Source organism: Staurois parvus, unplaced genomic scaffold, assembly GCF_062004578.1.
Source record: "Staurois parvus isolate SC_StPar_1 unplaced genomic scaffold, SC_StPar_1.0 ptg000694l, whole genome shotgun sequence".
NCBI lineage: Eukaryota > Metazoa > Chordata > Amphibia > Anura > Ranidae > Staurois > Staurois parvus.
This window is the reverse complement of record NW_028318490.1, coordinates 4,389,922-4,402,338: the sequence shown is the minus strand read 5'-3', so window position 1 is coordinate 4,402,338 and position 12,417 is coordinate 4,389,922. Positions and strand designations below refer to the sequence as shown.

General features: G+C 41.5%; 1 protein-coding gene across 1 annotated transcript in view; it reads right to left on the bottom strand.

The window, feature by feature from the left end:
- Nucleotides 1–12,417, bottom strand: part of LOC149446201 (uncharacterized) — a 96,154-nt gene that overhangs the window by 49,144 nt on the left and 34,593 nt on the right. The window contains exons 3-5 of the mRNA XM_089652840.1: nucleotides 4,110–4,179; nucleotides 3,212–3,281; nucleotides 227–285 (exon numbers count right to left, since the gene is read on the bottom strand). Of these exons, the coding sequence (XP_089508966.1) occupies nucleotides 227–285; nucleotides 3,212–3,281; nucleotides 4,110–4,179 (199 nt within the window). The remainder of the gene's footprint in view (nucleotides 1–226; nucleotides 286–3,211; nucleotides 3,282–4,109; nucleotides 4,180–12,417) is intronic.

Below are 12,417 nucleotides of genomic sequence, written 5' to 3'. Positions count from 1 at the left end.
GTTCATTCATTCATAGAATGAATCTGCCCACAATGCCACATTCTATTCAAAAAGTGACAGCGTGTATGGGGAACTTCTCCCCGTACTGCTGTCATAGGGAGGAGGGGGGGTGGCATTAGCATTGGGAACATATTACATGTCCCACCCTAAAAACTGGTGGAACATGCAACATGTTCACAAAGGTGAACTTATCCTTTAATCAACAATTAATGATGCTTTTAATTACCTGCACCGCAGCTCCTAATATAAGTGAAATCAGCTTTTCCATTTCTTGCAGAGAAACGTCTAGAAAAGAGAGTGTAAAGGGTTGTTAGTATAAATAGTACTGGGCAGTGTAGCATACTACAAATTATATTACAAAAGACAGCAAAAATGGCTTTCAAATGTAAGTGGTTAGTAACAACAGCCTACAAGGGTTTTTAAAACTGTAAAATCAGTGTGTTAGTTACACCCAAGAATAAACTTTTTTAAGACATTATTTTGTTAACAACCTTTTATTAATAGTGTCACCAAATGTAAGAATGACAAGGTGTTGGGATGCTCATTGCAAGTGTGCCAATCGTGTTGGATTCTAAAGATTCAGTGTAATCATCGATCCAAGTATCAATTCAGTATCTACGCTATCTTCCCTTTCCTTTTTAGTCTCCCTTATCTTGTACTTAATAGTAAGCAGTTGCCTTTAGGATGTGTTGTGGTATCTAAACATACTGAGGCAGGAAGAAATAGGCAGTAACTAACCCAGGATAAGAATTGAAGAGAGAAAGTCGAAACATCAGAGTCAAGTCAAGATCCAAGATGTGGTCTAGAAGGTCTGAGGTTTGGACAGACAGCAAAGAAGCAGGTTCAGCACAAGCATGTTAAATATGAGTAAACAGCAAGAACTGAAGCATGGTCAAGGCTAGGCAGGTTGGCACACAATCAAAACCTGCCCTCTAACACAGACATTATAGATATTATAAGGATTTAAAGGACAGCAGAAACCAATCCAGACAAACAAGGTGTACTTTGTTGTACCCAGGGGTGGACTGACAACTCATGGGGCCCCCGGGCAATAGGGGATCATGGGGCCCCTGTGTCCTCACCCACACTCAAACCACACCCAAAAAAGCCTATGAAAGGTATCAGGGGCATCTCATGGGGCCCCCTACTGACCCAGGGCCCTCGGGCAGTGTCCGAGTTCCCGAATGGTCAGTCCGCCCCTGGTTGTACCTATAAATGAGCTGGTTACATACACAAAGATTTGTGGCCCTTCTGTTAGCAGGATGCCCATGTTTTTATATTACCCCGTAAAATGTATGCACACATTGGGGTTGATTTACTAAATGAGTAGAGCATGTTCCCTTTGCCAAGGTAATTTACACCTAGCTTATGGTGATGCTATGTTAAAATTCTCTTTGAAAAGAATACCCAATCATGTACAAAGAAAGTTAAAAAAAACAAGATTATTGATCACCAATGATTAGATAATGGAAGTCAGCACAGCTTTACCTCATTTGATAAAGTAAGTGATTTTTTTTTCAAATACTTTTTTATTAAATTTGCTAATTTTATAGCAAAATGTACATTACAGAGAAAGTACATCCAAAACTTCTACTGCTAGTGTGTACAGGTATAAAAAAACAACAGACATTTAGGGGTGTCACCCCCTAAATCAGTTATTGTAACATACAGTAATGAAAATATACAGAAAACAGAATACAATATTACACATATCTGCATATTTGGACTAGAAATATAATCAGCTCTTGCAGTTAGAAGCAATCTTTTGAAAAGTACAATGGTATTCCAGTAATCTCAAACAACATGTATACAAACTAAAAGTTTTCATTTGCAACAGAATATACTGTATGGTATCTATCTCCCTTCCATTTTAATAAAGTTAGTATATAGTGCTGTCTCAAAGAGAACCATATATCTAACAATGGAAGAGAGTTTATATAACCAAGGATAATGGCACCAGTCCAAGGACAGAGAGCCATACTGTAGGTCCCAAAGTTTGATAAACTAATTTGAAGAACCACTACATTGAAAGATTAAGCGATCCCTAAGAAATAAGTATTACCCTGGACACGCCACTACTCCACAGTAGTGGGATAAGAGGATATTCATTTCAAAGCTATTAGTTTGCAGACAATAAAGAGTAGCCTAGAACCTGGGATCCTTATCTCAGGAGTATATAGTTCCTCATCCAAATTTCCCAGTACACAATTAAGTAATAGGTCAAAAGCAAGATTTATGTGACATGTTCGTATTGATAATGTGTACCACGGCTTTCCATTAGCAAAATAACTTTGAGCACCTCCCAGAACATGTGACGATGATCTGCTGGAGCACCCCAACATCTTGAGATAATCTGAGCTGTCTCACCTATGCCTTCTAAAGAGTTTTGGGGGAGTTTGATACACCCTGTGCACTACCAATAATTGAGATAATCTCTGCGTAGGAGAAACTAAGTGAAAATTTACTTTGAAAAGTAAACATGCGCCACTCCTAAAAAAACGCTGGCAAAAAACACGCTATATTCATATTTTTTATCCAGCTTTTATCAGCGGTTTTTGAGCATCTAGTGTGCATGGAGCCTAAGTAAATTAACGGCATTGCCTATAAATGAGGTTCCACTGACGCCAAACACAAATCCTCTCTCCCCACTCCAAATCCCCCCTCCCAGCACAAATTTTACCCCCAATCCCCCCCCAGCATAAATCCCCCCAGTCATCCCTACCTGCAACTTTGGGGAGATTTCCACTCACCTCTTGTTGCTTCATCAGGGAAGAAAGTGTAGGAACATCTCCCCAGTGGGACACAGATGGCATAAAAAATACTTTGCTAGAGTTTTTAACCATGTCCTACGCTATCCAAAACCCAAAACTTTGTCTTTACACACTGTACATAATCTTTTTTTCTTGCTTTGATACTGGTTAGATTATTACTTATTTTGTGTTTAAAACCAACTGTCCTGGGTCCTTTGTGTACCATAATGGTGGTTACAGTTGGTAAAAATACAGTTAAACTATTATTGTGCATTGTACAATTCTAATTTTTGTCTGAAAATCTGAAAATGTTACTCTTGATCTACAGTAGCATACACTAATGGCATTTAGACATATTCATCATCCATTTTAGCAGGATAGTTGTAACCTAAGTCACTGTTTGAAGGCACATCAGGCATGCAGAGCAGATATATATTAAAAGCTTAAAAAGGTTGGCTCACCTGACACTGGATCCTTGACTATAAGATGTGTATCTGGGAGTGGCATCAATATCATCTGATGGAGCGCATCCTAAAACATGACATCGTTTATTCATTCATGTGATCCATTCACACATATACAAAAGTGAAAATCTAGCTATCTGCATTGAATAGGCCCCAAGAGAGGCTACTAGACAACTATATGTGTACAGTAAGGGGCTTGATCTATGTCACCACAAACAGAATACTTAAAATGTCTGGGCATCAATTCCAAGATCTACAGGATCATAAAGGTCCATCCTATCCTGAGTAATTTAGAAATGACTGATGCTACCTAATTTTCTGCTATTGTCTATGGCACTTTGTTATTAGGACTATGTACATGTTACCTACTGTACTTATATTTAAAATTCAGTATAAATTGGAAGTAAAAATGACAAATGCTGCTAAGCTGGTTCTAGCAAAGCTCTTCACAGCTCTATGTCATAAAGGTTTTTCCTTTAATGTAAATGTCTAGTAGTTTTAAAACAGATATGTCTGATTTTGATCCAAGCAAAGATGTCACAATCAATGATATTCATAATAATAAAATTGCAAAACAAGATTGGAGCAACATGAGCTGACAATTTTAGTGAGTCTTAAAATACTACTGATATAAAACTGCTGTAGTCATAGCCTATTCATGGGCTGCAGTACAGGGTTATGCTACAACCAGGGGCGGACTGACAACTCATGGGGCCCCTGGGCAATAGGGGAGCATGGGGCCCCTGTGTCCTTGCCCAAACTCCAAAAAGCCTATGAAAAAGGTACCAGGGGCATCTCATGGGGCCCCCTACTGACCACGGGCCCTTGGGCATTGCCCAAGTTTACTAATGGTCAGTCCGCTCCTGGCTACAGCAGGGCTCCGGTAAGGAGTTACCTGGTAGTATGATCGTAATCTCAATTTGAGGCTGTGCAGATCCACATTTCCATGGTATGGTCGGGTATCACTAACAAAAAGGAAAAATATAGATGTTTCAGTCAATGTACACACACATATTTTTGTTAAAACCATTACATGTGTTTTAATAATGGAAAAGGACACAATACCTTGACAACAGGGCCGGGATGGGCCCAGCTGCCCTGGGCACTGTGGTATCATGTGAGGGGGGGAGGGGGCACCACCAGGAGATTGGGGGGATTTGTGTTGGGAGGGTGGCAGGGGATAAGAATTGTTCTAGAATCGGAAATTTGGGGTGGGGGTGCTAGGAATAGTGATTTAGGGGGATTTGTGTTGGGAGGGAGGATTGGGAAGAGGATTTGTGCTAGGAGGGGGGATTTGTGCTAGAAGAGATGATATGGTAGATGGTAGAGGGGGGGAAGGAATTTGTGTTAGGAAAGGAACATTTTGTTTTGGGAGGGGATTTGTGCAGGTAGGGATGACTGGGGGGATTTATGCTGGGGGGGGATTGGGGGTAAAATATGTGCTGGGAGGGGGGATTTGGAGTGGGGAGAGAGGATTTGTGTTTGGCGGGGAAATTTGAGAGGCAGAGGATTTTTGCTAGGGGGTTGATTTTGTTTTGGGGGGGGGATTTGGGGGTAAAGAGGATTTAAGCTGAGGATGGGGGGAACATTTGTGCTGGCAGGGGGGACTTCAGCAGGGGGGACTTCAGCAGGAGGGGCTGGTACTTGGAGGAGGGGGAATTTATGCTTATGGGGTAAGCATACAGATTACCTAAAAAGTAATGGCCGCTAGGGGTTTCACACTCTACGATTTAGTGTATATGTTTACCACATTGTTGTTTCTTGGTGACTTTTAGAAAATTGCCGCTGGTACATTCTATTTTGAGACCAATAAAAAATGGCCGCCATAATGTTATTCTGCAAGGACTTCAACAAAATGGCCACTAATAGATTGGAATTACATACACTATATAAGGACTCCCCCTCTGCCTTCCGCCCTACCCCTGAAGAAGTCACGTGGGTGTGACGCAACGCATAGGGCGTGGCCGGAGCCAGACGTGAATTGGAAGTGACGTACGCGTAAGTGTGGTCTGTGTTTGTTTGCACCATATGTTATTTTAATGGCGTTTTTACAAGTGTAAACATGTACGTGTAATATTTTTAATAAATTTATTTCTTGACACATACTGCACTACTGGAGATTCCTCTGTTTCCTTTACATGAGTGAAGGAAATTTGATCCCAAGCAACCCTTAAAGGGACCAGTCTTGTAACAGGGTCCGGAGACCAGAAGAAAGGAAGACGGGCCCCCAGTGGTTATAAAGTGGTGGAGGACCAGGAGAGCGGAGGATTCCAGTTTATTAATCAGTATAAGCACATTCTTATTTTGTTAAGGTGAGAGTTCTGCTTTAATTGCATGGACTTGCTTGTATTTTTAACATATATATTATGATTTATGTACGTTATTATGCACATTTGATGATTTAATTTATTGTTTTTTTTCAATGTTTTAAATGTTTTTATTATTAATTTACGTATTAGCAGCTCAGTATTAAGTTCATTGGTTTAATTAACTGCTTCCCGACTGCCCTATAGCAGAAATACTGCTCCAGGGTGGCACGGGGGCGCACAATCGTGTATATATACGTGATCTTGCATTCGCGGCTGCGGCTGTCAATCACCGGGTCCCAGCCAGTGATTACCCGCCGGCACCCGGTGATTACCAACAATCACAGACGGGGAGGGGGGCTGCTTTGTTTACCAACAGTCCTCCTCCCTGTTGGCAGGGGCACACTGTGCCCAGCCATCCAAAGCAGTGTGCTTACAGTGACGCACAACCCCCCCTGCCCCCTAGGAAAACACTCCCAGCACACAGTTAACCCTTTGATCGCCCCTCATGTTAACCCCTTCCTGCCCAGTGCCATTAGTACAGTGTCAGTGCTTTTTTTTAGCACTGATCACTGTATTGGTGTCACTGAGGATGTCAGTGACACCAAGTCAGTTCCCCCCAGTGTCAGAATGCCCGTCACAGTCCCGCTATAAGTCACTGATCGATGCCATTATTAGTAGGAAAAAAAAATCCAGTATCTATACTGGATCATTTGTAAACACTATAACTTTCACGTAAACCAATTCATGTACACGTATTGGGAATTTTTTAACAGACATGTCGCAGAAAAATTTGATTTTTAAATTTTTTTTTACTGGGCATGTTTAACCACTTCTTCGCTGCCCCTTTCTCCCCCAGCAAGTGCACTGTCAGTAGGTCACTGTCACTTGATACATTGCACACAAAACCACAGTGTTCGCAGAATCAGGCCTGATCTCTGCTAGCACTTGCCGGTAAATTTTGATGACTCTAATGCAGTAGAGTGCCAGTACTAGTGCTGCTCTACCTATTGGTGCACTGGTGAGCACCAGCGGCCTAGTACATCCTGGTCTTTCACATACCAGCACTGCAGTATCACTTGGTGATGTGGTGAGTCCCATAAGTGCAGTACAAGATGGTGCAGTGGGCGCACAAGTAGTGTCCTGCAGCCACCAAGAATTCGCACACAGGTCCGTAGAGCCCCTAGTATCCTTCCGGATGTGATTGCAAATCCTGATTGGCAGCCCACAAATTCTGCAGCACCCGTACTTCCCCATTCACTGCCCAACCCAGAATTCAGGGAGAAACAGCAAATTTAACTACTCCCCTTGATTTTTTGGAGCTGTTTTTCACGGAAGATCTGTATGCATTGATTGTGGATCAAAGCAATTTATGTGCACAACAGTTTATCGCCACCAACCCAAATTCAAACCTTGCCACACCATCCACATGGAAACCCATTACAGTTTCCGAATGTAAAGTTTTTTTGAGCCTAACCCTCAACATGAGCATAACTAAAAAAATTAATTGCGGTTGTATTGGTACAAAGACCCGATTCTTCACATGCCCATGTTCTCTGCTGCCATGGCCAGGCATAGATATGAGAGTATAATGTGTTTTATGCATTTCAACTACAACACACTCTGTCATCCTCGGGGTGATCCTGAATTTGACCAGCTCCACAAAATTCAGCCCCTCGTAAATCACCTTAACCTAAAATTTGCAGATGTCTATACTCCCCAGCAAAACATCTGCGTTGATGAGTCCCTCATTAATTTTTCTGGCCGCCTTGCATTCAAACAATTTCTCCCCAGCAAGCGTGCCAGATATGGGGTCAAGATGTATAAGACCTGTGAGAGGGCAATAGGCTATACATATACATTCCGGATAAATGAGGCAAAAGATAGTCACATGGAGCCCCCCCGAATGCCCATACTACATCCTGTTATCCTTTTTCTATATGGGGTGCCACTTATACATGGCCAATTTTTATTCAAGCGTGCCACTATTTAGACATTTGTACAATCTTGGAATTGACGCATGTGATACTGTGCAACCTAATTGCTGGGGATTTCCTCAATGGCTTGTAAATACCCATATTAGAAAGGGGGAAAAAGCCTGCTTGAGAAATGAGGATGTCATTCAGCTGCAGCACCGACTTGTTTATTCTGACAGCAACAGGGTCTTGCTCTCAGAATATACATAAGTAGGAGTGTGCAGTGCTGTTGGATGAGATTTTTCATCCGCAGTTAAAAAAAGAGCATATATGCCGAAGCATGGGGGCCTGGGGTGGCCAGTGGGTGGATGGCACCTATGCTTCAGCATATATATTTTATAATATTTTTTGGCACATTTCATGTGTGCCCACCTATAGAAGTGGGTGGATGCAGGGTGGTATATTCTAATGGTGGGCATACCATACACTTTTTCTGGCAGATGTTTCTTCTCATTTTTTCATTCAGCCCATAGGCTGCAAAAAAAAAAAATAAAACATAGCATATACACCCAACAAGGACCAGTGATGTTCTGGTACATCACTAGACTTTGAGTGGTTATACCAGGATGATGCCTACAGCTGCAGGCATCATCCTGGTATTGTTTTTTTCAGCCGGCGATCGGCTTTCATGCAAAAGCAATCCTAGTGGCTAATTAGCTGCAGGATTGCTTTTACAAGCAGCGAGAGAAAATGCCCCCCTTCCCCTGCTGCCTTCCATGGCCTTCTCGGGCAGTCCCGTGCCATCAGGGGAACCAGAGAATGTAGCCGGTGTTTCTGCCAGCTGACCATACAGCTGATTGGAGACAAGAATGGTGCCAAGGTGCTTTGGGGGGGGGGAGATCCCCCTGCCCCAAAGCACCCCCCCATGTTGAGGGCATGTGGTCCCCATGCTGTTTTTTTATTATTTTTTTAATTGCCAGCAATTCTTTTTTTTTCACATTCAGCTGTCAGTGCGGAACCCCACTGACAGCTGATGACTGACAGGTTGTTAGGGACTTGGCAGCCATCAATTCTTTAACAACTCATGACAGTTAATGACAGATATCAGTATATACTGCATGCCTGGACCACTACTCAACTACCGCATGCATTTAATTATTTATTCACTTTTGTGAATTGACTTTAAGGTCTTTTTATGTAGTATTTACCAAGTGTTTTTGCTATTTTCTTTAAATACCGCATACTAGCAATAGTGAATTGACATTTTTCAGTATCGCATGCCATATGTGGTCATGTGACTGACTTAACTCCTGTGATAAGCTTTAGTGAATTGCGCCCAGTGTTTCTAACCATATCAAAATTAAAAAGACATTTTGACTGGGGTAGTGTTTTAAATGGAATTATTCACTATTTGTACTTATGAATTGTGTGTTTTTGAATGTTGTTTCTGTACTTGAAGAGAGGATTATCTACTAATGAATTGTAATTGCGAATTGTAAATTGTATTTGTAAATGCAACTTTTTAGCATTTGATTTGGTTTCTGGGTGTTATTTGAATATATGCACAGTATAGCTTTTGTTGATGCTGACCATAGACTTTGCTTGATCCTGTGAGTGTGACACCATGATTCTGAGCTAAGTCATGTGGTGATGAATAATGCTGTGTGGTCGGAGGAATGTGGTTATCAAAAGCCTGCCTTTGTACTTTATTTTAGGTTTTATTATCACTGTTTAATCAAATTGTTGAAACAGTGCATACAATCCAAGACTGGTGGGAAATAAAATGAAATCAACATAATGCTATACTGATTCCGGATTAAAATTGTAAACCCTTTTTGTACTCATTGTTACATGTATGAATGGAATTGCCATCATCTAAGGTTTAGATTTTGGAGACAGATACGATCTGAATATTTAAAGGTAGTGCAAACCCTTAAATACAGACCTACTGTATATATAGATCACCTGTCCAACACTCACAAAAAAGTTCCTTCCCAAAGGAAGGAGGCGGCAGAGCAGAGTTAGAGTGGTCGAAGAGACAAGTTTACTGGTGCAATAATGGGCTGAAGGTTCTATTTTGCTCCCACGCACTGACCTCAACAATTAGGGCTCATTTATCCCATTGATGCTTATAATTGATACTTTTTTTGTAACGCTACCCTAAAGGGGCCGCTCTCGATTAGACAGGTTCTTTCCCAAGCAGTGCAGAGGCAGCCAGGTACATAGTAACATTCCATTCACTCTGGCTCATTGAACAACCTAGGGGTATCCTTTTGAAGTTTATTGCTAAATAACTTGTAACTGGGGAGGACAATGTGGTATGAGATACTCCAAAAAGCTTAGGCACAAATCTGCAGAGGACAATTTCTAGGTAACACGGTCTTTCACTCCCATGTGAGGACCAGGAGATTTGTTGAGCACATTTAGAAGAGCTAGACTGAAGCAGATTAAGTTCTTGTGGATGAGGACCATAAGGTAGGTAGGGATCACTTGCAGCAACAGACTAGAGCAGTCTGAGTTCTTGCAGCTGGGGGCCACAAAGTAAATTGATAGCCCAAACAGGCATGCTGGATCAGTTCAAATATTGACAGCTGGGGACCATGGAAAAAACTGCAGCACAGAGGGTTTGGTTTTAGTCACAGATCCCGACTGAGAACAAGTCTGTGCACTCTGTCCAAAGGAGAGTAGTCCAAGCAGTCAATCCAGGGAAAACTTCAAGGTAAATAGCCATCTGCAGCACACAGATCCACTTCCCCTCTGCTAATAACACTTCTGAACAGGTTACAGCCTATTTACCCCCTCTCTGACCACCTACTGGGCACACCTCCACAAGGATTGGCCAATGGGTAGTAAATATTCATGTGAGCGATTTGAATTTCCCTCCCTGAAATCTGGAAGGTTCTGAACAGAGACAGGCGGAAATAGTCAGTCTCACCACCTAGGATACCACGAACAGACCCAAACAAGCAAATCCATCTTCTCTGCATACAGACGAAGCCAAACACTTAGGGGTTGATTTACTAAATGTAAATAGGCTGTGCACTCCAAGTGCACTCGGATGTGCACTGCAAGCGCACTGAAAGTGCAGTTGCTTTAGATCTGAGGGGAACTTGCAAAGTAAATTAAAAAAATATATCATTTTTGCTTGCACATGATTTATTGAAAGAAATCAGCAGAGCTTCGCCTCATTTCAGAGCTTCTCTTTGGATCTAAAGCAACTGCACTTGCAGTGCACAGCATATTTACCTTTAGTAAATCAACCCCTAAATTTCCCTAGCATCCTAGTCTAAAAGGGTACTACATTTTACTACCAATGACACTGACTGCAACTTATTTTACTACCACTGATACCGACAATTGGTTTTTATTTTACAACAACTGGCACTGATTGGTGCTTATTTTACTACCATTGACATCAACAATTGATTCCCTATTTTCTCCCACTGACAACAATGATTCAGACTAATTTTACCAATTATGTCAATTCACTCAGGAATCTCTGGAGTCACCAATTAATAGAATAGAAAAAAAAGAATAGAAAAGAAAAGAAAAAATAGAATAGAAAAAACAATAGAATAAGATATAAATAATAAAACCGATTCAGTCAAATTTGAATACGAATAAACGAAACAAAACTAAATAAATTCTGAAAATGAATGAAACAAATTTAACTAAACAAAATTATTTAAATAACAAATCAAATTGAAACAAAACATTTTTTTCTGTTCTGCACACGTCCAGTTTCTAGTGTTGTCACTACAAAACTGATTTTATTCCCCTGGGGTATGTTTCACTGTGGACCTGATCTTATCTGCAGTTGTGGTTCTGATGATGCCATTGCAGGTATAATTGCATTTCTATGGATGTGTTTCTGGTGTTGTACTGGTATATATGGTACTGACTGTGTCTGCTGCTGGTTAAGGTGGAAGCTGGATTTGGTGAGCCTGGTATTAAAAGAATTGTCTCCGTGGAAAAATCTTTGTATGGGGATTGGAGAATTTATATTTTTAAGCGAGTTGAGGTAATTAAATTAGCCACACCTCTTATGTAAATGTCATATACCACTGCTGGTTTACCCCGGAAAGCTATTCCCTGGGTTGATATTCTGATTATATAAGATAAAAAAGCAATGGCTCTGTCTCCTGTCTGCTGCCATTCCAATTCTCCCTAGGACCCAATACTTAAAGTTTTCCTGGTATACATCTTTACAATACCTAGAACTGAACTGCTAGTGGAGCAAGGTGAGGGGGGAGGGCCTATATTTTTGGCACCTGTCTTGCCCTGCCTTCCTAGTATCCCCATTATAAGGCTACATTTACACATGCTGCAGACCTTGCCAACCCGCTGAAAAGCAATTCTTGGTGGATCGCTTTTCAGAGGCATATTACAGACGGTGAACAAGTGATATGTTGCATGCGGAGTGCCTGTTTTAACCCCTAAAGGCCACACCACTGTGCTGAATCTGCGTATGTTGCATGTGGTTGTGGTGTGGCCCCAGTCACTTGAGATGGTTTCAATTGGTAGTGGCCTGTTGAATGCAACAGAGGATATAATTTTTGCTGCAGCCGGGAAGCATAATGCCTGCGGCATGTGTACTTCATGGGGAAAGAACAAAAAGAGGGCGCACAGGCCTAGTGCATTACCATAAAAAATGTTTAATAAAAAATAAAGTAGGTGTTGTACTCACAAACGACAATATAGTCAAGGCACATCATAGAAGAACAGCTGGATCAACACCGCGCTGAGTAACAGTCCACAATAGGGAGTTTAGACATCCAAAAGGCTGACGCGTTTCGAGGACTTGCCTCTTCCTCAGAGCCACAGAGTGGCTCTGAGGAAGAGGCAAGTCCTCGAAACGCGTCAGCCTTTTGGATGTCTAAACTCCCTATTGTGGACTGTTACTCAGCGCGGTGTTGATCCAGCTGTTCTTCTATGATGTGCCTTGACTATATTGTCGTTTGTGAGTACAACACCTACTTTA